The sequence below is a fragment of the Loxodonta africana genome, chromosome 17, assembly GCF_030014295.1.
Source record: "Loxodonta africana isolate mLoxAfr1 chromosome 17, mLoxAfr1.hap2, whole genome shotgun sequence".
NCBI lineage: Eukaryota > Metazoa > Chordata > Mammalia > Proboscidea > Elephantidae > Loxodonta > Loxodonta africana.
The window spans coordinates 78,271,628-78,297,689 of record NC_087358.1 but is presented as its reverse complement, the minus strand read 5'-3'; the positions used below and the strand labels follow the sequence as shown (position 1 = coordinate 78,297,689).

At 41.8% G+C, this 26,062-nt stretch overlaps 1 protein-coding gene across 1 annotated transcript in view; it reads left to right on the top strand.

The window, feature by feature from the left end:
• FREM2 (FRAS1 related extracellular matrix 2) overlaps window positions 1–26,062 on the top strand; it is a 282,364-nt gene that overhangs the window by 115,416 nt on the left and 140,886 nt on the right. Inside the window, exons 4-6 of the mRNA XM_023551368.2 lie at window positions 6,313–6,543; window positions 21,071–21,196; window positions 22,326–22,577. Coding sequence (XP_023407136.2) covers window positions 6,313–6,543; window positions 21,071–21,196; window positions 22,326–22,577 — 609 coding nt within the window. The remainder of the gene's footprint in view (window positions 1–6,312; window positions 6,544–21,070; window positions 21,197–22,325; window positions 22,578–26,062) is intronic.

Genomic DNA, 26,062 nt, shown 5'->3' with positions numbered 1-26,062 from the left:
CCCGTGTGTCACAGCAGGTGACCGTGAGTCGGAAGGGACTCCACACGACAGCGGCTGGTGTTCTGGTCTCTGCAGGCCTGCCCCTCTCCTACTTGTCAGTGACCCGTGTGTCACAGCAGGTGACCGTGAGTCAGAAGGGACTCCACACGACAGCAGCTGGTGTTCTGGTCTCTGCAGGCCTGCCCCTCTCCTACTTGTCAGTGACCCGTGTGTCACAGCAGGTGACCGTGAGTCAGAAGGGACTCCACACGACAGCAGCTGGTGTTCTGGTCTCTGCAGGCCTGCCCCTCTCCTACTTGTCAGTGACCCGTGTGTCACAGCAGGTGACCGTGAGTCAGAAGGGACTCCACACGACAGCAGCTGGTGTTCTGGTCTCTGCAGGCCTGCCCCTCTCCTACTTGTCAGTGACCCGTGTGTCACAGCAGGTGACCGTGAGTCAGAAGGGACTCCACACGACAGCGGCTGGTGTTCTGGTCTCTGCAGGCCTGCCCCTCTCGTACTTGTCAGTGACCCGTGTGTCACAGCAGGTGACCGTGAGTCGGAAGGGACTCCACACGACAGCGGCTGGTGTTCTGGTCTCTGCAGGCCTGCCCCTCTCCTACTTGTCAGTGAAACTGTCCCAGCTCTGCTGCTTTGTGCTTGAAGACGTAGAAGTTGCAGGAGAGCTGTAGATAAGAAACAGAGCTCCTTAACAGTCTTTAAGGATGCTTCTGTCTGTCTGTGTTTTACCTGAATTCCCCCTTAGGGACGATGTTTACCTATTCCGTTTCATTTAGCCCATGGAGAGTGTGAGGAAAGTTAGTACTGGAAAATATTTTGTAAATTATGTTTTCTGAGTTTCTTCTCTGTTGACTTTTTTTATTTAGCTGAATGCTAAAGTGTGAAATAAAAGTTCTTTTTCTCCTGAAGTTATTTTTTCAATGAACTATTACTTGCTATAAATATGGAGGTCAGCCCCAACAATGCTACAAAGGCTCTGCAGCTGTACTTGGTTAACTTTAACTGCACCGGGTTACTGAGTAACCAGGGGTGACAGAAGGTTGGAAGGAAGGCGGCACGTGGCTCACAGCTGTCGATCACTGAAGACGGTAATAGAACTGGTGCCAGGACCTGGAACGGAAGTCAGAGGAGAGTGAACCAGAGCCTTGTAGAAGCTCTACAGCTAATGTGTTTCATGGTACTGCTGCCGTAATGGCCTGCACGTTCATTAGTGGCCGTTTCATATCAGGTAGATTCCATGGGGCTAAAGGCAGAGTCCTCGTTACCTTCAGGAGCACACGTAGAAAATTATGACGTGCATATCATTTGTATATACAGTTTATTAGAGATGATTACTCATTTTATAACCCATTAATAAATGAAATATGCATACATTTCACAAAAGTATTTGAATCTCAAAGATCTTTTTGCTATGCATTATTGAACATGTACTGAAGGCAAGGTACTTCATTAAGTCCTTTACATATAGTATCTCTTTTATTCCTTATAACAACCCTTCATTCACTAATTTAACTCAGGTTTTCTCGAGTGCCTGTTATGTGCCAGGCAGTTGTTAGGTAGTGGACGATGAAGTGATAATGATGACAGCTAACATTTATTGAGTTCTTCTCATGTGCAAGACCTAGTTCTAAACGCCTGCATAAACAGCCCAATGAGAAGGGTGCTATTATATTCCCATTTTGCAGGTAAGGAAACAGAGAGGTTATGTAAGATGTCCAGAGCTATATAGCTACTAACGGGTGGAGCTGAGATTTGACTCCATGGCTCACGTCACTCTGAACCACTGTACTAGAGAGAAAAAAAAAAAAAACAACTGTTGCCTTCAAGCTCATTCCAACTCATAATGACCCTATAGGACAGAGTAGAACTGGCCCATAGGGTTTCCAAGGAGTGCTGGTGGATTTGAACTGCTGACCTTTTGGTTAGCAGCCAAACACTTAACTACTGTGCCACCGGGGCCCCCAAAAGTGCTTCTTAAATCTTTGACAGCTGAGAAAAGTTAATAACTTGCCTACGATCCTGTTTCTGTTATGTGACTGACGTGAAATATAACTACTCTCTCATTCCAAAAGAACCTTGCTTAACCTCTATGGTATTTTTTTCAAGCCAGAAAAGAAAATCCAATTTTAATTTCACTTCATAATCAAAGTAATATGTTTTATTTAATAATTAATTCTCTTGGGGAAAAAAGCATAAATTTAAATTCAGTATGTAAGCTTTTCCGTTTTCTATTTTTTTTTTTTGCTGGTTCTAATAGTATTTTTTATAATATCTGTGGTTTAGCAGCTGAATAGTTGTATCTACAAGTATGGGCATATTTTGAATACAAAGTGTACTTGACTGTTTCACCCACCACACTAGGTTACAGTGTGGAGTGATCTGTCTTTTCCACACTCTGTACACCATTTGAGCATCCTTGATTAAAACAGAACAATGATGACAAAGTTCTTGTGGCAGTTTGATATGTTTGACATAAGCCCTGACTGTAAGAATCTACCTACCTTCAGACTGTAATTCACATAGGATTTACCTGGCATCTTTCTAAAATGCTGATTCTGATTAATGAGGTCTGGGGTGAGGCCTCAACTTCTACATTTTCCTGGCCCGTGCATCTCGTGCACAGCCACAACCTGCCTGTCTTTGGAGGATGATATCTTAGGGTGGGTTCTCTAGAGAAGCAAAACCAGTGAAGCATCTATAGAGAGACAGAGAGAAAGAGAAAGAGAGATTTATCTCAAGAAAATAGTTCACGTAGTTCTAGAAGCTGGCAAGTCCCAAGTCCGTGGGTCAGGCTTCGGGCTGCAGGCTTCCCCTTACTCACATAGCTGCAGGGGCTAATGAACCCAAAATAGGCAGGTAAGATGGCAGTCTGCTGGCTCACAGCCTACAGAGACTGATGAATCCCAAGATTCAGCAGGTCATTGGCTCAGTCCCAAGAACCAGAGGTCAGATGATGATGAGCCAGATGTGGGATCCAGAGCAAGTAAAAGCTAGCCAGCTTTGCCAGAATGTCCATATATATAATGCAGGCCACACTCCCCAAAAAAAGGAGTGTTACAATTGATTGGCTGATCACATTGATCACATCATGGAGGTGATTACATTATATCACAAAATGGAGGATAACTACATCATTACATAACTGCCAAATTACATAGTTATATAACTGCCAAACTACACCATTACAAAACTGCCAGATTATATCATTACATAACTGCCAAACCACTGAGAATCATGGCCCAGCCAAGTTGACACACAACCTTAACCATCACAGTTTGCATGTTGCTATAATGCTGAACAGGTTTCAGTGGGGCTTCCAGACTAAGACAGACTAGGAAGAAAGGACTGGCGATCTACTTCTGAAAATCAGCCAGTGAAAACCCAAAAGATCATAATGGTCCAGTCTGTAACCAATCATGGTGATGGCAGGACTGGGCAGCATACTGTTTCATTGTGCATGGGGTTGTCATGAGTCTGGGCTGACTTGACAGCAGCTAACAACATTAAACCAACAGACAAACAAACTCCCAGATGTTGCTGATGCTGCTAATGGGCTGTAATTTGAGTCACAAGGCAGACTTGTAATAAATACAGTCAGTGTCGGTACATTACAAAAAATGAATCTTTACATTTGACCCAAAGCAAATTTAGCATTGCATGTTTCTCCTATTTTACCTTTTAAAAAAGATCACATGCTGTTCTTAGATTTACCTCTTGTTCAAGAAGTGTATCAAACTGCTTAAGACAGCTATCTTTTTTTCACCAAATAAAAGGCCCATTCCTCTTGGCTTCATAGGCCAAAGACATTGTCTGTTTATAGATAGTGAATATCTTACAAAATCTACCAGAAAAATTATGGATAATTTTTAGCAGCAACAATCAGAATTTGGGATTGTAGCATTTTCAGCATGTTGGATGACTAATCATTCAGTAAGAATGACTACGTGGAACTAGTGGACTTCCTTGTACTGATTCCTTTTTTTTTTTTTAACTGCCTGCTGGTGGTGCATTAGTTGACAGCTCAGCTACTAACCGAAAGGTCGGCAGTTTGAATCCCCCAGCCACTCCTTGGAAATCCTCTGTGGCAGTTCTAGTCTGTCCTATAGGGTCGCTATGAGTTGGAATCAACTCAATGGCAACAGATTTTGAACAGCCGAGAAGATAATGCATTGTTGATGAAAGCAAAGCAAGGTAAAACAAGAAGGTGAGCAGTAGCTATGAGAGGCAGACACGAGCAGGTTCTTTTGCTAGCCCTGACACTGGGGACAGACCCACCAGTGAACAGCATGTATTCTGGGGACCTCAGAGAGGATGACTCCTGTCATCATCACCCTGGCAGTGGATAGGGTGGATCGGAGAGGTGCTGACAACACTGAGAGCTCAGGAGCCAGAGAGCTAGCGGAAGTCTGCACACACACACACAACAGCAGTGCCGTCAGGTCTGGCTCTGCGCCCTCTTTTCCCTCACCGCCATTGAATTAGTTACCGTTTACCTGCTACTGAAAAAAAAAGCAAATACAATGCAGTATTTGTGTGTCAGTTATTTTTTTCTCAGATTCATAAGACAGAAATATTTTTAATAAAATATTTTTCATCTTTGTTTTAAGATTAGACTAACAGTTGATGTATATGAATGAATAAATAAATAATTCACTGTGTCTTGTATTAGCACCATGAGAGAAGATGTTCTGTTCAGTAACGGAGCCCCAGTAGTCTGGCACATGGTAAACACCCAGTATGTATCTGTGGGTGAACCGGCCTGATTTGGTCCAGGCTCATTTCTACTTTGAAGAATGAAAGGAATTTTACAAAAATAAACTTTTTTCAATTAAATGACAAATTTTACAGGGAATTTATTTTTTAGACTTTGCTTTTCTTCTTTTAAAAGTGTCTTTCTGGCCAATTTCTCTGAAAATATCAGTGTTCAAAGAAATATATTTGAAAATTATTTTCTGTTCACTTGCCTCACGGAGGAGTCTAAGAGACTCAGATTCAGTAGTGAGGATATACTAGTATTAGTGTGACCGCAATTTTATAATACTTTTTCCCTTGCACTGAATTTGTTGGCTCTTACTTCTTTTTATACAATGTATTCTGTGGTTTGAGTACTTGGCGCATGGTGGTGAAGATCGCTGGGCAACACAGCTAGAGATTCAGACATCCTCTCACCTTCCCAGTGACTGAAACTGCCCTGAGTGATCCGCCGGAGTGAGCCAAGCACACTGCTGACGACAGCCCACGCGTGAGGTCTCCGGTTCTGCTCCGAGGTTTCAGGGAGTTCTGAAGTGTTCCACAAAGAAAAGCTGGCAGTGACCACATTGACAAACACTGAAGTAGATTCTCTTAAGTGTTTAGGGAATATTACAACTTTTCATTATTATGCTTGGCCATTTGTGACTTAGATTATCAAAGAATTCTTTGACTCACAGTCTCTTGTTGGCCTGTGTTTTCTAGTTAGAGAATTTTCCTTGTCGTTTTACAACATGTAGCAACACATGCGAAAGTAAATGGGAAGCGTTTTAAGATTGTGTGAGCTTGTAAGAGTTCTGTGAAACCTAAGTATACATTTAAGGGTCTTGTTTTACAGGAAGTCCTAACACAAGTTAACCAGTACCAGTTGCCTTTGAGCCAACTCCAACTCGTGGTGACCCCGTGTATATCAGAGTAGAACTGTGCTCAATAGGGTTTTCCATGGCTGATTTTTCAGAAGATTGCCAGTCCTTTCTTTAGAGGTGCCTCTGGGTAGAATCGACCCTTCAACCTTTTAGTTAGCAGCCAAACATGTAACTGTTTGCACCACCCAGGGACTCCTAACAAGTTAAAAAAAAAGTGCAGTCAACACATGGCTGAAGGAATATATACCAAAACTATCACTGGGACAATAGCAGGGTGAAGGATGAACTATACAGCACCCACAGTGGAGCACCTCATTGTACGTAGCACCCAGGCTCAGTAACCCATTCCTTGGAATCAAAACAGGATCTGTTTTGTTCTGCAGGCTAAACCAAAATAAAAAAGTTCTCAAGTTGATTCCAACTCAGGGCAACTCCGTAGGTTACAGAGCAGAACTGTTCCATAGGGTGTTCTTGGCTGTACTCTTTACAGAAGGGGATCACCAGGCCTTTCTTCCTTAGTGCTTGCTGGGTGGATTCGAAGCACCAACCTTTAGGTTAGTTGTTGAGTGCAAACCATTTGCAGCCCCAGGGACTCTTCTCTGCAGAACGCGATGACACAAAAGGCTCACAACAAGGAGAGCCTTAATAATCCAATCAGAAATGAAACCAAAACAAATGATACTATTTTTCTGTGAAGGTATTGGCACGAGAGATGGGACTGCAGAAAAAGACAAAGACTTCAAGGGCAAAGCTCAGAAACAAGTGCAGTTCAGCCCGGGCCAGACGCGGGCCACGTGGAGAGTGCGGGTGGTGAGCGACGGCCGGTACGAGCGGTCGGAGACCTTCCGTGTGGCGCTCTCGGAGCCGGTGCTGGCCGCGCTGGAATTCCCCGCGGTGACCACGGTGGAGATCGTGGACCCCGGAGATGGTAAGAGCTGTGCTCGGCTTTGGTAGGTTGTTGCTGTTGGGCTTTTATGACAAAATATCTCCTAGAAGAAGTTTTAAATTCAATATTTGAACTTTCTATGAAGAAAAACACGTTGCCCTTGAGTCTATTCTGACGCAGGGTGACTCTCTGTGACAGAGTAGAACCGCGTCCCATAGGACTTTTTTTTTTAATTGCACGTAAGATGGAGGTTTACAGAAAAAACCAGTTTCCCATTAGCAGTTAGTACACATATTGTTTTATGACATTGGTTAACAACCCCAACATGTCAACACTCTCCCTTCTCAACTTTGGGCTCCCTATTAACCAGCATTCCTGCCCCCTCCTGCCTTCTAGTCCTTGCCCCAGGGCTGGTGCACCTCTTTAGTCTCTCCATAGGGTTCTCTTGACTGTAATCTTTATGGAAGCAGATTACCTGGTCTTTCTTCCGAGGTGTCACTGGTGGGTTTGAAGTGCTAACCTTTAGGCAATTCAGTGTTACCAGCTATGTTGATAGAAAGAGAAAACCTAAAAATTAAGGGAAGCTGTGTTTTTTCAGGTAAATAAACTACACGTCGAATTATCAGTATGTTCTTTTTCTTTTTCTCTTCTTATAATTCTAACCTTTAGAACCAATATTGTTCATGTCCTTTTTTAAAATTAAGTCATTACTTTAAAAATGGTTTAAAAATTACACCATTTTTTTGAAAAATATGTTCCCCATATTACATTTTATAATTCAACTTTACTACATGTATTCACTAGCCAAAATGTTTCATTTGGCCATGTTTCTACATTTGGTACATAATATCCACCCCCCTCAGCCCACCCCTTCCCAACCCCCCCACCCCCCCTCCTCTCAGTGAGCACAGGTTCTTGAATCGAGCCTCTTAGTTTTGATTAGGTTAGATATTTTGACAGCACACACCTTGGCTGATGTTGGTAAAAGGAAACCTTAGTGAGCACAGGGTCTTGAATCGAGCCCCCTAGTTTTGATTCGGTGAAGTATTTTGACAGCACGCACCTTGGCTGATGTTGGTGAGAGGAAAACTTACTGCTTTTTGTGTCATTCGACCTTTTCCCTCTACTGCCACAGTTCTACAGCCCTGGCTTGTCTCAGTGTAGTAAGGACAGAAAAAGTTTTATGGGTTTTTGAGTGCTGGCATTTATACCTCGTAGGGGCTCTTGTCAAGCTGGAATCCTGTCAGGAGCCAGACATGGTTTTCTTTTAAATTGCCAGCCTACTTCATTTTGTCAATCAGAAAACTCTGAGACTTTCTGCAAAGATACAATCTACTGAGCCCATGAATCCCTGTGCAGATCCCTGTGTTAAAGACTGAGTGTAATTAGAGGAGGGTAAGAACACCAGAGCTCCGGCTTCGTTTAACTAACATCTCTGCTCTTAGTTAAATGTGACGTTTAATTATCTTTATAATTTTCATCAAAGAACAGTTAGCATTTAATTACATTTCATTTTATCTGCATTGTCAAGGGATAAATAAACTTTCTTCTAGCACCGAGTTTTGGGTAAATGCTTGCATAATATAGCTTTTCTCTTTTGAACACGCCCATAACGGCTTTAATAGACGTTGTAAACTGGTCTATTAAACTTTGAAGTCTTCTCTTGATGTTCCATTTGCCAGTTGGCATAATTGCCATACTTTACCTTAAGGAATAAGACAGTTAAACTCATTTATACCTTCCTATTTATAAGCCCAGAGTGACACTGTACACCTGTAATGAATCTGAGCAGTGGAATATTAAAAAACAAAACACACATATGCCTTTATATAATCCAGTCTCAATGTAAGCTATCCTACAATCAAATAAAACTTTACCATAATTATATTTCATGTAATGATCATCTGAGTTTTCTTAGAATTTTCTAGGTGAGTTCAGTCCGATCTACTCCAGGCCACTCTCATCCCTGTGAGAACTGACAAGTATTCTGTAATACCTGGCACGTTCCGTGCGGTGGTCAAGACTGTAAGGTCTGGGTTTACAGTTTCCCAAGTCTACCACTTCTAGTTGTGTGACCTTGATCAAACTGAACGGCTTTTATTAAGATTCAGTTTCCTAAAGTACAATAAAAATATTGCTATTTTCTAACACCATAAATCTAATAGTAGATTTCATTTTACGAGATTCAGTCATGCTTTGTTTTTTCCACAAGGGGGCAATTTATTTCAAAATTTTGATTGTTTTTTCTACACTCTCTCACAACTTCCCACTATCTGTTTATTGGCTACAGGAGCCATTATTCCTATAAGCTGTCACTCTGTATATACATTCTAATATATGGTGCGAAGTTTTTACATATGTTAAAAACTTGTCAGCTCACAGTGGTTCTTAGGTATAGCACTATGTATTAGGAATGTAAATATAATAGGATATAGTAGCTTTTCTCAAAGCGCATACAGTCTAATGGGAAAGAAAGCCCCATAAATAAGTGACTACAAAACAAGGAGATGTGGTCAACAGAGTGAGAACGCAGCATTGTCAAGTAAGAAGAGGCGACAGCCAACTATGTGTTATCCTAGGCTTAGGATAAAAAAAAAGAAAAAAAAATTTTTTACAATCTATGAAAATAGCAGAGTTTGCAAGCAGTGAAATTGCACCCCTGCGTGAGCACAGCAAGGCTAAGGAGCACCCAGGGCAATCCCTAAGTTGACCTCCCCCCCCCAGTCCCAAGGTGAACAGACGTTGATAGCAGGGATGCGTCAGCAGAAACACCTGCCCTGTCCAGTCAGGCTGCCAGAGTCAGGCGCCTTTCACATTGTCGCACCTGGGAATGTCATTCCGTGCCGCCTCTGGTGACCCCCTGGACTTGTGCCCTGGGGTCAAGTACCCTCCTCTGCCCGACCCCCCCATGCCTCTGTATCCACGGTGCTGGAGGAAGGACGTTGGCTGCAGTGGGTTAACAGAAACTGCTCCATGGTGACCCCTTTCAGGTACTGTACCTGCCGTGCCTTAGATACACCTCTGGCCTGGGAACTACTTTTACTTATTAGGCAGTTTATATAAACACACATGTACGTATTTTCTCCAAGAGGCTACTTACCGTAGTGGCACTGGTAATGATGAAATGAGCACTTACCATGTGTCAGGCAGTGCACTTAGCACGTTATATATGTTATTTCATTCAGCTGCTTTCCCTCATGCCTTCTAGATACATGTACCATTCTAGGCATTTCACCTGATGTTTATAGGATGTTCTCATTTCACATGTAGCCAGTCTTAGAACAGTGGTTCGCAGATATTATGACCAAAACAAATGTTATTTTTTTAAACATAAACTCTCTAGCTCGCTCTTTCTCTCCTCCCTCTCACTCTCTCTCTGTATACACACACACATGCATATATCCAGGATTCTCCCATGTTCAAATTATACTCTTAAAACCCTACTCTTTATTTTTCAAAAATTGCACAGTTGTGATTTAGGTAAGGATTTTAAATGACTGCTTTATTCAGTACATCAGCACGTACCTCCATTGGCAAGATAATGCGTACATGTATTCCTTTAGTCTAAGGCACTACTCACTGCACCTAGGGTGCTTCCTCATTCCTCCCACGCCTCTGATGGCTGCGGTTGGGAATCACGTTTCCTTAATCAGCAGACTTAAGCACCATGTAGAGTGGGTCCATTTGTTCAACAAACATTTACTGAGCACCTGCTCCATGCCCGTGCGTTTTCCTACAGCCCCGGTGCAGGAGCACAGCTCACCTCCAGTGTCAACACCAGTGACATCAGGGTGCAGGCAGCGGAAGGCTCAGGCTTGTCATTCCAGGGCCGGACTGCTCAGGACGGCCGTGCGCGACATGGGCTGTGGCTTCTGGACGCGCAGGTAGAGCCAGCAGTGGGACCGCCGGGCGCAGTCACCTGTCAGAATGTGCTTGTAAGGCATACTTTTGTCCAGAGCAGACATGTTTCGTTATATGGAGGACAGAAAAGGGGCTTTTCCCTTATTTAACAAGGCCCACTGTGGGAGCACAGAAGAGGGAAGAGACAGCTCCCTGTTACGGGTATGATTACCTTCCTAGACCAGCGGGTTTACTCATGTAATAAGTAAATAAATAAATTCAATTTATTCATAAATTGAGATATAAAGAAAAAATTAGAATAAGAGAACACACCACTAGCAGAAATGTTGACCTCTCTTTCTGTGTGGTCCACAGGTCCATGCCCATGGAAGTCCAACTACCTGTTCTCTTGACTGTTCCTCGCTCCTCTGGAAACCCTGCTACTTGTCCTCCTGACTACCCCTTGTTCCTCTGAAAACCCTGCTACCTGTTCTCCTGACTGTCCCTCGCTCTTCTGGAAACCTGCTAGCTGTTTTTCTGACTGTCCCCTGCTCTTCTGGAAACCCTACTACCTGTTCTTCTGACTGCCCCTCATGCTTCTGGAAACCCTGCTACGTATTCTGACTGCCTCTCGCTCCTCTGGAAACCTGCTATCTCTTCTCCTGACTGCCCCTCGCCCCACAGGCCCCCTTCCCCTTTGCTGTCCTTTTTGTTTCCCTGGGAGCCCATACCTTCCTGGCTCCTGCTTTGCTTTTCATCTGCACACAGAAAGTTCCAGTCAGGAGGGGATTTAAAGTTCATGAAACTGTAACTCATTTTCTGGATGAAAAACAGAGCCACTTTAGTCTGCTCAAGTCCAGCACTTGTGAGCTGTTTTGTTTGGTTGTTTCTTTAAGCACTGGCAGAAATGGTTGAGATCCCATGCCATCAGACTATAACAACTGCCTTCCTTTAAAGGGCCTCTGCCACTGGGCTGGGCTGCCACCACACAGCAGACAGCAGGTTTCCACGAGAGACAAACAGGGTGAGGGATTTCAGGTCACTGCTCTTCCTCCTGCCCTTTTTTCTAACCTCCACCAAAAGTCCAAAACAATAAGGATGATTTCATAGATCAAAGGTAAGATAGTATTCCTAACACCAACCTCTACCACTTCTGAGAATCTGCTGTGAACCAGATGCTGTATCAGAAGCTTTACAAACTTTATCTCATTTAAGCCTCGTGGCTGTTGTTGTCATTGCTGCCATTGAGTGGATTCCAACTCCTGGCAACCCCATGTGTTACAGAGTAGAACAGCTCCATAGGGTTTTCTTGGCTGTAAGCTCTACAGAAGCAGATCGCCAGGCCTCTTCTTCTGCGGTACCACTGGGTGGGTTAGCAGTTGAGCGCAAACCATTTGCACCACCTGGGGGCCTTACTCATTTGGAATCAACTCAACGGCAGCGGGTTTGTTGGGCTTTTTTTGGCAGGGGGGGACCTTAACCTAGGCTCCAGCTCTGCAGTTTGTGTATCACTTTGCAAGTGAGAATATGAAGCTCAAAGAATGTACTTCCCCAGAGTCCTCTAGCTGGTAAACAGAGCCAGGACTCTTTTCCCTGCAGAGCTCTTCCCCTCCCTCTGAGTTACACAGCCTCATGTCATCTCACATGACGGGAAACAGAAGTCCAAAGTCAGAAGTAATCAGTGTACTTGCCACAGCAACACTGTTTCACCTATTCTTGTTTTTCAAAGCACACACACAAAAACCAAAACACTTCCTTCTCTTCTTTTTATATTATCTTTTCTCTTTATCTATCAGGCCTCAAATATATTAGTATAGATGAATAAAACCAAGTGTTTTAGTCACCTAGTGCTGCTGTAATAGAAATACCGCAAGTGGATGGCTTTAACAAAGAGAAGTTTATTTCCTCACAGTAAAGTAGGCTAAAAGTCCAAATTTAGGGTGTCACCTCTCAAGGAATCCTTTCTCTCTCTGTCGGCCTTCTTATCAATCTTCTCCCAGACTGGGAGCTTCTCTGCTCAGGGAACCCAGGTCCAAAGGATGCACTCTGCTCCCAGCTCTGCTTTCTTGGTGGTATGAGGTCCCCCGTCTCTCTGCTTGCTTCTCTCTATCATATCTCAAGAGATCGCCTCAAGACACAATCCAGTCTTGTAGGTTGAGTCCTGCCTCACTAACACAACTGCCGCCCATCGTCCCTCGTTAACATCATAGAGGCAGGATTTACAACATACAGGAAAATCATACAATACCCAGGGTCATGGCCCAGCCCAAGTGATACACACATTTTTACACATTTTTGGGGGGACATAATTCAATCCGTGACACCAAGTTTCATAGGAAGGCAGTCAAGACTAGTTCAGCCCTTGTGTAATGAATGTGAATGTTCAACAAATGTTTACGGAGCACCTGCTACGGGCTAGGCATTCTGCTGTGAGCTAAAGATGACGAAGTCGTACTAACCCTGAAGGTTCATGTGACTTGGTAATTGCATCCCACCAAGTTGTTATAATTCATAGTACAGAGTAATAGGGGAGTTCTCAGTGCCCTTAGGGGGAGTGTCTCCCAGTCTTGGGAGAGAAGGGAAGGTTTCTAGGAGGAAGATCCTCAACTTTTTGTTACAGCATTTTCCTCACTCTTAGAAGCATATAGATATTACTCAATATTAACCATTTTCATTTCTGTTGCGGGGAAAACATGTGAGAGCTATCAGTTCTTATTTTATGTAAGAATCCCATTTCTTTTTTCTTTGAGTTATTTCTAACCAGAATAAATTGAGTTTTATGTACATTTATGGGGAGAGCACAACCTCAAATATAGAGGTATTTGAGTATAGCTACCTAGTACAAAAAAAAAAAAAAAACAGGTACCAAAAAACCAAACCCGTTCCCAGTGAGTCAATTCCGACTCACAGCAACCCTGTTGGGCAGAGTAGAACTGCCCCACATGGTGTCCAAGGAGCAGCTGGAGGATTTGAAACTGCTGACCTTTTGTTAGCAGCCTGAGTTCTTACCCAGTGTGCCACCAGGGCTCCACAGATATCAAAAGTCTGTAAGTACTTGATGCAATCAGTTAGTTTGTACACTTGAAGTATCTTCAAACTTCTGATTGAAATGGGCTCATTGTGGTATCTTTATGATGCTAAAATTATAGTCATGAACTAATAAATATTTGATCTCTGTGATTATCTTTGGTGAGACCAGACTAGGTTAAACTGTGTAATATTTAATAGTGAATAAACATACTATTCTAGAGGAATGTAGAATTTAACATATCTCAAACATCCAAATATTACTGAATAAAAAGAAAGGCAAACTTCTGTGTGCTCTGGCCAACCAAACCCATTTCATGAGCTAGAGTTCAGAAGACATAAGCAGACAATTATATGAAATCCAATTATTGTTTTTAAAATTTTTGTCCATTGACAGTGTTGACATAGGGAGATGACTGGCTGGTGATCTCTTGAAGGTCCAGAATTAACAGAATGGTAGTGAACAACAGCCGATGACAGGGTATGATAAAGAAAGCATGCAAGAGCCACGACTTCAGCAAACGTCTGTGCTTTTTCTTTTTTGAAATATGTCAGTGTGAAGCGTAAGCCATCAACTTAAGAGAAATAAGACATTCCAATAAATTGTCAAAAGTGGAGCACGCGTTTTCTGACACCAAAAGGTGGATAAGGAAAAAAATGGTACAAAATGAAACAATTTTAGCCCTAGGAAAACTTTCTAAAAGATTCCACATTCGCAAAACAAAGACACTTAATGACATAAACAAACACATCACCCAAAGATCCACTCTTAAGCAACAAGTTTGTACAGTACCAAAAATAAGTTTTGGACTTCATAGTATCCTCAAAGGACCTGATAAACTGGGCCAACAATAACACTTATTATCATGTGATTTAGGCATGTTTTCATTATTCTTGTTTGTTTCTTTTTCAAGTGCCCATTGAAATTAGCCTATATTGCTGTGTTTATTTGGAGATAAGTAAACAAACTAGAGAAACATAAGAGAGCTCTTCAAGTTTAGCCTTCAAACGTATCAGTGAAACAGTCCATATTCAGCACCATTGGTTGGCCAGTCCACTAGCATCACGTCACAGTTGCTAGTTGCCATTGAGGTGGCCCCCGAGTCAGAGAGACCCCACCCACAACAGAACAAATGCTGCCTGGGCTTGCACCGTCCCTATGATAGGTTGCAGATTGGACCGTTGTGACCCATAGGGTTTTTGCTGGCTGAGTTTTGGGTGTAGATCACCAGGCCTTTCTTCCTAGTCCATCTTAGTCTGGAAGCTCCACTGAAACCTGTTTCACATCATTGCAACATGCAAGCCTTCACTGACAGACAGGTGGTGGCTGCACATGAGGTACCGTCGGCCGGGATCAAACCCAGGTCTCCCACAGGGAAGGCAAGAGTTCAACCACTGAACCACCGCTGCCCCACATGAGCGCCACAGTAGCCTGCAGACACACCTGAGTATTTTCTGAGTTGTTTTGAATGCACCAAACTTTTTGAAGGGGACAGAAACCTCGATGCCTTTGTCGGCCCACTGCGTTTTCGTGCCCTTCTTTGTTCTGTTTGTTACAGCAGAGATTTATAGGAGCTCTTTTGTTCTATCGTGCCTTCAGCAGAGCCTTCCTTTTCTGTCCACACAGTGTAATGGAGAGAAGGAACAACATGAACATTCTCTTTCAAATGTAACTACAGCTGCTTTCTTTCTGAGAACAGAAGTCTGTTTTTCCTAGCTTGAAGCACCATCAAAACCTAAAAATAAAACTGCAATTACAAATCTAAGTATTCATTACAGTATGGCCACATTAACTAATAAAGAATGAATTCACTTTATTCAGCTTTATCTTCAAATAAAGGGTAATGATACCAATCAAATGTATTTCCCCCTTTTTTAAGAAAAACAAAAAAAAAAACAATTTTATGTAAATTTTAAAAGTAACACTTGTTCATTATAGAAAAGTCAGAAATTTGAAGAAAATTGTAATGCAGCCACTTAGGAATAACTTGTTAACATTTGAGAGGAAGATCCTGCAGTTGTTTTTTCTTATGTGTCCCTGTTTACTTAGTGGAGAGTTCACTGTCCCACAATACGGTTCTTGCTTTGTCTCTCAGTGATATAGAGACAGACAGAACCCATTGCCGTCGAATTGATTCAACTCATAGTGACCCTATAGGGCAGAGTAGAACTGCACCATAGAGTTTCCAAGGAGTGCCTGGCAGATTCAAACTGCCGACCTTTGGTTAGCAGCCATACCACTTAACCACTACGCCACCAGGGTTTCCAGAGACAGAGAGATAGATAGATATAGAAATAGAAAGATAGAGATACACTCATAAAGCGTGGTGGTCTACTTCTGAAAATCAGCTATTGAAAACCCCATGAAGCACAGTTCTACTGTGACACACATAGGGTCAGCTAAGAGTCAGAACTGACTCGACTGCAACTGGCGATATGTATCTGAGAACACTGGATCATTTAAAGCATTCTCAAAGTATTTGTTCCTAGCTTCCTTTTTTCCGCTTCTACTGTACCTACTGTCTCTCAGTCTTAGCAGTACTTTCCTTCTCATGTCATTAAGGCTTTATTTTCTCTGGCACAAGTGATTCTCCCTGCACTCTGAGTGTGCACAGTGGACTCTGGGACAGACACTGAGTCTGAATCCCCACATCCCCACAGCTAGCCTAACCTGAGGCTGGTTCCTTTTCCCTGTGTGCATCATCTCCTCAGAGGTAAAATGACAGAAATGATAGTCCTACCTCAAAGGCTTGTCGCAAGGCTAAAACAACCTAATATGTGTAAAGTGATTAGAACAGGGCTTAGCAAGTAGTAAGAACTCCACACATGTGCAGTAATAATTTTTAAGGGTAATACAAGAATGCCATTCTTAGGAAGTTCACACTTAAAGAGTTATTCTTCAGATCTGTCTGCATATAAATGTCTATTATGTTTATAAAGTGAAGCTGATAAAAAGTTACCTGAGAAGTCTACTAGGGGAGCCTTACTTCATCTCTCCAACATCCTATTCTAGTTTCTCACCACAGGCTTACACATTTTCATCAAAAATGAGGCCAAAAGAAGATCTAAATTTGATGCTGGACCCAGTGGAGCCATAGGAGTGAAATCCAGAGCTATGGACCCCCCCAGGGGAACCCGGTTTTCTTCTTATTCGTAATTCAAACCACCGGGCACTAGCAAAAAATCCTGGCTTGTTTAATCAAACCCGAATCAGTCATAGAGTATAGGAGGAAGCATAACTCATGCTTCTGATCAAAAGGGGGAGAATGTAGAACAGAATTTCAAATTCTCATGGACTCTAGACTTTCTGGAGCAAAGGGGGCTGGATGAATTGCAGAAACTATTGCCCTTGAGTTAATCCTCAAAACTTAAGCAAAAATATCCACTAAACTCTTCTTAAAACCAAACAATAGTTTAGCTTAACTAATAAAAATGTCTGCTGTGACCATTATGCTCTTTTAAGAACTATATGTATGGATTACACCTCAACATAAATAAAATAAAAATCCTTATGACTGGACCAATAAGCAATGTCATGATAAACAGAGAAAAGATATAAGTTGTCAAGGATTTCATTTTACTTGGCTCCACAATTAACACCCATGGAAGCAGCAGTCAAGAAATCAAGAGATGCATTGCATTGGGCAAATCTGCTGCAAAAGACCTCTTTAAAGTGTTGAAAAGCAAAGATGTCACCTTGGAGACTAAGGTGCGCCTGACCCAAGCCATGGTATTTTCAGTCACATTTTATGCATGTGAAAGCTGGGCAATGAACAAGGAAGACCGAAGAAGAATTGACGCCTCTGAATTGTGGTGTTGGCGAAGAATATTAAATGTACCATGGACTGCCAAAAGAATGAACAAATCTGCCTTGGAAGAAGTACAACCAGAATGCTCCTTAGAAGCGAGGATGGCGAGACTGTGTCTTATATACGTTGGACATGTTATCAGGAGGAATCAGTCCCTGGAAAAGGACATCATGCTTGGTAAAGCAGAGGGTCAGCGAAAAAGAGGAAGACCCTCAGTGAGATGGATTGACACAGTGGCTGCAACAATGGGTTTAAGCATAGCAACGGCTATAAGGATGGCTCAGGACTGGGCAGTGTTTCATTCTGTAGTGCATAGTCGGAACAACTTGAGGGCACCTAACAACAACAACATATGGGATCAAAGTGACAACAGCAACTGGAAAGATTAGATACAAAGCCTGGGGGCAGTGAGTTTTTGTTAATGCGGGAGGAACAAGTCAGCAAAGGTGGGTGAGAAAGGTTGCATAGCTTGAAGGATGTAATCAGTGTCACTGAATCGTGTATGGAGAAATGGTTGAATTGGTATATGTTTTGCTGTGCATATTCTCAACAATAAAATTTTTTAAAAACTCTAAAAAAAAAAACTAAACAACAGTTTAGTTCAACTAGCGAAGAATATTCTCCTTTAGCAGTGAACTCTTTAAAAAAAAAAAGCACCTATATGAGATCAAAGTGACAACAGTAACTCCAAAACACAGAGGAGACTTTTAGGGGACAGAGTCTAAGTGGATGGTGCGGAGCAGCACCAGTTCAGACAGTGAGAATGGTGACATCATGTGAAGAATGTAACCGATGTCATTGAACTGTCATGTGGAAAATGTTGACTGGGCATATGTTTTGTTATACGTATTATCACCAAAAATAAATTTTAAAAAATATTATAGGGCTTTATTTAATTTGACAAAGGAATTCTCAAAGTATTTGTTTCTAGCTTCCATTTGTTCTGCTTTTAATTTAAATCCTATGCAAGAGTTTTATCTGAATAAGTTATTTGGAAAAAAAAATCTGTTTCAGATTAACTGTTCATGATAAATATTATGTATGATTAATCTTAATAAAAAAGTAAAATGTTCTCCAGTGTTTCATACTAATCCTATGGAGGAAATGATTTGAGGACTGTCAAAACTTAGGTGATAACAAAGTTAATTTCAGTAAGTTAATGAAAATAAACTCATTGAAACTCATTGAATATCAGGCTTGAATATTTTATACTGAAATTTTATGATGTTTCTATGTTGTATTTTTATATTTGGTGAAATCTTAGCTCATAATAGTAGGAGTAATTCTTGCCCTTACTAACTCATGTTAAATAAGCAAACATGTACCTCTAGATGCCACTTCTCTGTTTTCTCATTTAAAATGAAACTTCTGAAAGAGATTGTTGGTGTAGTTCCTCTCCCTGAAACCCATCCGTCAGACTTTTGTCCCCTGCACACTATGAAACAGTCTGGTTGAGATAACCAGTGACTTTCCTTTGCCAAATCCAGTGATCGGTTCTCAGTCCTCAGTTTGCTTGACTTGTCAACAGCCTCTGAAACAATTGATTGCTCCCATGTTTTTGCAACACTTTTTGTGTCTGATTTCCAGGACCCAGGCTCCCTTGGCCATTGGCATCACTGGTGCTGAGTCTCATCCTCCTTTGCACATTATTCTTTGTCTCACTGACCTCTAAATGCCCCCAGGTTAGTCCCTGGATCCAGCCTCTTTATCTATAATCCCTTGCTAGGTGATTTTATCCTGCCTCAGGGCTTTAAATCTCATCAACATGTAATTAACCCATTGCTGTCAAGTCAATTCTGACTCATAGCGACCCTACAGGACAGAGTAGAACTGCCCTGTTGGATTTCCAAGGCTGCAGATCTTTATAGAAGCAGACTGCCATGCTTCTCCCTCAGAGTGGCTGGCAGGTTGGAACCACCAGCCTTCCAGTTAGCAGCTGAGCACTTAACCACTGCTCTACCAGGGCTCCCTGTCAACATGCCCACTCACTGATTGACCCATTGCCTTCAGTTCCGACTCATAGCAAATTCATGTGCAGGATTGTATACTCAACTGCCTAACTGTCATCTTGGATATTTAAAAGGCACCTAGTTTTAACATGTCTGGATTTCCACCCCTAAGTTTGACCCCCCACTTCTGTGGGGAAAAAAAAAATTTTTTTTCCATCTTTCCAGTTGGTCAAGACAATAAAACCTGAAGTCACCCTTCTCACCCTTACATAGAAGAAAGGCCTGGTGTTCTGCTTCTGTAGTCATAGCTCTTAAAAACCTTATGGAGCACAATTCTACTCTGTAACACATGGGGTCGCCATAAGTTAGGATCAGCTTGACAGCAACAGGGTATTTTTTGTTTTTGTTTTTACTAGTTAAGCTAAACTTTAAAAAAAAAAAAAATTTTTTTTTTTTGTTTTTTTTTTGTTTAGTTTTAAGATGACTTCAGGGGATGTATCTCAGGGCAGTAGTTTCAAGGTGTCGTCTACCCTCTGTAGCTCCAGAAAGTCTGGAGTCCGTGAGAATTTGAAATTCTGTTGTGCATTTTCCTCCTTTTGATCAGGATTCTGCTATAGCATCTTTGGTCAAAATATTCAGTAATGGTAGGCAGGCACCATCCAGTTCTTCTGGTCTCATGGCAAAGGAGGCAGTTATTCATGGGGGCAATTAGCCACACATTCCATATCCTCCTCCTTTTCCTCTTTTTCTTCCTTTGTTGCTCTCGGTGAATAGAGACCAGTTGTTGTGCCTTGGATGGCCACTTGCAAGCTTTTAAGGCCCCAAGCTTAAAAGTTTGTACTACGCAACTAACTAGGAGGTAGAACAGAAGCACTAAATACATTATTAGGCCAATTAACTGGGATGTCCCATGAAACCGTGGCCCTAAATCTCCAAACCAAGGAAACAAATCCCATGAGGTATTTGGTTGTATATAATAAACAGCCTCAGCAGCTACTCTTCTTCTTCTTCTTTTTTTTTTTTTTTTTTTGGTTCCTGTTGGAAATATATCACAAAACCTTTGCCAATTCAACTCCTTACAGGTGTACAACTTATTGACAGCAATTATAATAATCAGCTGTGCAACTCTACCCTTAATCAATGTGATTTTTCTATCACCATTAACCCCCCTTCTTCCCCTCCCTCTCACTCCTGGTAACTACTAATAAACTTTGGTCTCTCTACATTTGCCTTTTCTTATCTTTTTATGTAAGCAAGGTCATACAATACTTGTCCTTTTACAATTGGCTTATTTCACTCAGCATAATGTCTTCCAGCTCCATCCATTCTGTAGCATGTATCAAGACTTCATTTCTCCTACTGGCTGAGTAGTATTCCATTATATGTATGTACCATATTTTGTTTGTTTGTTTATTTTTTGGTAATCATCCAAAAGGAACACATCAGGCAAAAACAAGATAAAGTAAAAATTGCAAGATCTGAGTTCTAATCCTCATTTAACCATTAACATTTCTTGGTAAAACAGTTCAACTCTCTGAGCCTAAGTTTCCTCATCTGTAAAATAATAGGTGGAACAAGATGACTTCTGAGGTTTATTTATTCCACTAATAAAGTTCTGTTCCACTGGAGGATTTTGATCTCTGCCAAGAGAACAAAATTTGATTTAGAGGAAATATAGCAACAGCATTTATTAATCGAGAAGAAATAAATTACTGGATTTGAAAGCGATGTTGGGTTTGGTTTCTAGACTTGACCTTTTGCTGGCACACTTTATACCTCCTTCTTCCCTCTCCATCCCTCTATCCCGTCACACTGTGTTATTCTAAAAGAAAATGCATAGAGGCAGGGATCAATAATTACAGAAATTTTAATTTGCGTAGAATTGTTCACATATGAATCTTAGACAAAGATCCTAGTGGCTGTGGTTATGTGTTTTCTCCTTAGAGTCGACTGTATATATCCCTCAGTCTGAATACTCCATTGAAGAAGATGTTGGAGAACTGTTCATTCCCATCAGGAGAAGTGGAGACGTGAGCCAGGAATTGATGGTGATCTGTTTCACACAACAAGGTAGCTTGATTTGCAAATAAGCTAAAATATCGCCCAAAGACATAAATAAGCTCTTTAGCATGTTGGACCCATAACAGTTTGCCACAAGGGGTATACATCATTATTCTTTCTTAAAGAAAGAAAGCATCGATCCAGAAGTCTTCCTTCAATATTGCACCTTTGAAGACTCAGCTAAGGTGGCCTGGAAGGACTTTGCTGTGTCTTCCCTCCAAGCATCTCTGACTTCGCTTGGTTACTCCCTGTGATGCTCAAGGCTTTGGGGAACCCAAGAAACTGAAGCTAAGACCCCCAACCCAAGCCTGCTCAAGTAGAAGGGGTTATTGTTTTTTAAAAAAAGGTAGGCAAATCAATACATACCCAAGGAGAAGAAACTAATTTCAAACTAATGTGAAACTCATTTCAAACAAATTTCATATTTGTCTTGCTCACAGGTGAGCATCCTCTGAAAGGTGATTTTATATAATACAGCATTAAAATTAATAATAATATTCATTAATATACAAAACATCTTTTTAGGAATTACGTTGATTTTATAAGAATGCAAAAGAAAAACTCACATATACTGTTGATATCTGAGCAGACTTTCAGTAAAATGGTCATTAAAGTATGTGGTTTGAAAGGCAAGGCAGTACGGAATAGTGGTTAAAACACAGACTGCAGAATCAGACCGGCTTTGCGCCCCAGAACAAGTAGCTTAACCTTTCTGCACCTCATTACCAAATGTGTAAAATCCAATAGCGTGATGGGCGGGCTCATCTTCCAGCACTGTATCAGGCAATACTCTGTTGTGATCCATACGATTTTTATTGGCTAATTCAGAGGTAGATCACCAGGCCTTTCTTCCTAGTCTGTCTTAGTCTGGAAGCTCACTGAAGCCTGTCCACCATGAGTGACCCTGCTGGTATTTCAAGTACCGGTGGCACGGCTTCCAGCATCACGGCAACACAGAAGCCACCACTGTACAACAAAAGGACAGACAGATGGTAGACTACAACAGTACATAGTTGCTATTGCAATTCCAGGGATATTAAAATATACTAATTGGCCATTAAAATGAAAATAATTGTTTCCAGAAATACTCTTGCAGTATGTCCTACATAAAAGCCTTTTGACTTCTCTCTGGCCCCAGGAACAGCCACTGGAACTGTCCCCACGTCGGTGCTGTCCTATTCTGATTACATCTCCAGGCCTGAGGACCACACCAGTGTCGTCCGCTTTGACAGAGATGAACAGGAGAAGATGTGTCGGATCATCGTCATTGATGACTCCCTGTACGAAGAGGAGGAGACCTTCTGTGTCCGTCTGAGTATGCCCATGGGTGGGAGAATTGGAGCAGAGTTTCCAGGGGCCCAGGTTACAATCGTCCCCGACAAAGATGATGGTAAGTACTAATTTACCTAAAAATCATAGCTTGTACCAGGCAGTAAAGCCTCAGGCACAACTTTCTAGACAGAAGAACAGGAGTCTGAAAGAATTCTAACATGCACATTTATCTTAAGCTTGACTTTACAGCGTGATTAAGTTTCCGAGTTGGCTGCATCAATCCATTTGTCTTTCTTGACTTAACATTCTTAAAGTGTGTGTGCTTTTCTTCTCTGTGCAGTTTCTGTTACAATACTATTTACTGTTAGGCAATTGAACATTAAATTTCATGAGGAAGATTCAAAGCCAATATAATAAATCCATTTTTTTCCTTTGTCTTATTTTGTTTTTAAAAGCTATACTTTGGAACTTTAATCTGAGTTTTTGCACCAATTTCTCAAAGAAACCTGTCAGACAAGGCTGTTAAATGAATAACCAGAAAGGTAATAAATATATGGGAAATTAAGTCCAACAGGTAGCTCCCTGCCTCAAAGAAGAGGACACTCCTCCCCCAGGGAAACTCAATTACCATGAAGTAATCCCTCCTTCCAGTTAGAAAAAGGAGCAAAGGGTTCTTAATCTTCCCAGTGTGAGAAACATTCTGTGCTTTTTTATGAGGAAAGAAAGAACAAAAGGAATTATTGTGAATAATCTTGTAAGAAATCCAGAGCAATGAACTGGAGAGCCAGAGCCCCAACACTTGAATTTTTCTCATTTTATTTTGAATTTCTTCCTCATGGCAGATGATAGAGGCAGAAACTGGGAGGAAAGGCTCTTCTGGTTGGAGAGAAACTGGAAGGTAATCTTACAAATCAGGGAGTTGAAAATAATCTACCAGGAAGGGTGTCTGGTGGTCAGGTGACAAAGAAGAATGTGAGAGGGTCCAGTAGTAGCATGTCTTGTGAGCTTATACCCTGTGTCAGGAATAGTGCATGTTTGTTCTTGTGCTTTATCATCCTGGTTCTTGTGAGATAGACAGTGATGTCTGTTTTTTACTGAAAAGGTTTTAAAACGCTGATGGTAAAAATTAGGAATGCTTTTATTAATAATGAAGAAAGACTTGATTCTACTTGAAACTTAGATATTACCCTATTTATAAAAGCTATTATGATATTTTTAAACTTTGCTTTAGTTTATTATTTTAATGAATAATCCTATTCTGTTTAGAATAGTTTAAATCAACTGATATTAGAGAGGGAACCAGCATTCTGAATGTGAACTGAAACAGTACGGTTGTCCTCATCACACATCTCTCATCCAGATGTCTAACTTTATCAGCCCAATGTTTTTATCTAGATATATCTAGACCTAGACCTCACTATGTATGTATATATAAATATGTGTGTGCGTGTGTGTATACAGAAAGAGAGAGAGATCTTGTTGTTGTTGTTAGGTGTCGAGTCAGTTCTGACTCACAGAGACCCTATGTACAACAGAATGAAACACTGCCCGGTCCTGCACCGTCCTCACAATCGTTGTTATGCTTGAGCCCATAGTTGCAGCCACTGTGTCAGTCCATGTTGTCAAGGGTCTCCCTCTTTTTCACTGACCCTCTACTTTACCAAGCGTGATGTCCTTCTCCAAGGACTGGTCCCTCCTGATAACATTTCCAAAGTATGTGAGACAAAGTCTCGCCATCCTTGCTTCTAAGGAGTATTCTGGCTGTACTTCTTCCAGATAAATTTGTTCATTCTTCTGGCAGTCCCTGGTATATTCAATATTCTTTGCCAACACCATAATTCAAAGTCATCAATTCTTCTTCAGTCTTTCTTATTAATTGTTCAGCTTAGATAGTATAAATATATACATAAAAAAAATCTATAAATATACATATAAGTATAAAATATATAGTTATAAATACAGATGTAGATTAAAGATAGAAAATGTAATGAATGTTTATTTTTAATTCAATTTGTTTGCAAAAACCTTTCATATATGGGTTGCTGTGGAATGCACATGGGAAAAAATAAAAGTGCAGAAAGCAACCATTGTTTATTAGTTGGCAAGCCTTTTCACGTGCCGTCACTGAATCTTTACAAGAATGAAGGGTGAGGATAGATAGTATCTCTGTTTTACAGATGGCGAGTATGAGACTTAGGCTAGGTGAGTGATTTGAACATGCAAAGCTAGTACGTGGTGGGGGCTGAGATGGTGGAGTAGTCAGATGCTTCCTGTGGTCCCTTTTACAACAAAGACCCAAAAAAAACAAGTGAATCGGTTATATATGACAATCTAGGAGCCCTGAACATCAAAGACAAAGTTGAGGTATCTAACTGAGCAAAAGGGGGAAGGAGAGACAGTTCAGAAGCAACGGGGACTTGCCAGACCTGACCTGGCTGGCACCGGCACCCTGCAGGCTGTATCAGCTGGCATGCACAGTGAGGCAGGCAATGGCTCTCGGAATGCATTTTCCATATTGGGAGAGACCAAGTGGTAGAGAGTCTGCTCAAACCTCCAGAGCCAGCAAGAAATGGTGCTTAATCGATGAAAGATAAGTACAAGCGTTTAGCCTACCATGAGGATCAAAAAAGAAAAAAACGCTTTTGGGAAGTACCGCTCTTGCATTTACCTGCTCCCTCCCCACTCTGCACCAGGTCCCAGTCTGGCTTCAGAGATTGCTGTGTCCCCTGGGCTGGAAGTAGGACCTGTCGTGCTCCCTAAGCCATTTTCCTGGCTTTGGAGAGACAACAAATTAACAAACAGGAAAAGTAATCTGCCAGCTCCCCTAAGCCAGGAACTCAGGGCAGGCAGAGCCCCTTTACCTAGGCATAAGGATAAGGGGTCCACAGACTCTGAATGCCTTTCACCCCTGCATAGACCTAATGTGGGCCCATTACAACAGCATAGGCCCTCATTAGCACACTACAACAGGGTATATACCTGAACCCTAACTTCAGTTGTATCTGCTATAAGGGGGAGTGGCAGACTCATGACATTTGACACCTCCCTGTCCATTAAGCAAGGTCCTCACATACCCACATCAGGGGCTTGAGGACTGGTGGCTGCATCCACTCCACCAAGCCACCTTTGACAAGGGTCCAAGAATAAGTGGTGACTCCCAGTCCTTACAGCCAACAGCACTGGGTGCCCACAGTCCAGCTGCAAAACCCACCTACCTATGCAGTCTAGGGAACAGGGACATACCTTCCACCCAGACACTCAGGGGCAGCAGTCAGCCCCCTGCCTTGATCAGCACATGACCCACTACAGCAGCCAGATACCTGTGTCTATTCAATCACCCCTGCCCGTCTAGGACTGTAGGTAAGAGCCTGCAACACATACTTGGTATTCAACGACTGGACACTGGAGCTGAATCCACATAAGAAAAGTAAATGGACTCCTGGGCTCACATACCTAGTAACAGCTCTAGTCACGTAGAGACAGGACATGAGAGCTTTGAAGATGCTGGCGATCAAATTAGCTCACACTACCAGCCTGTTTGAGCATATCAAAACCAAACAAGAAGCTAGGACACAGTGAGCAAACATAAATAAATGTAATAAC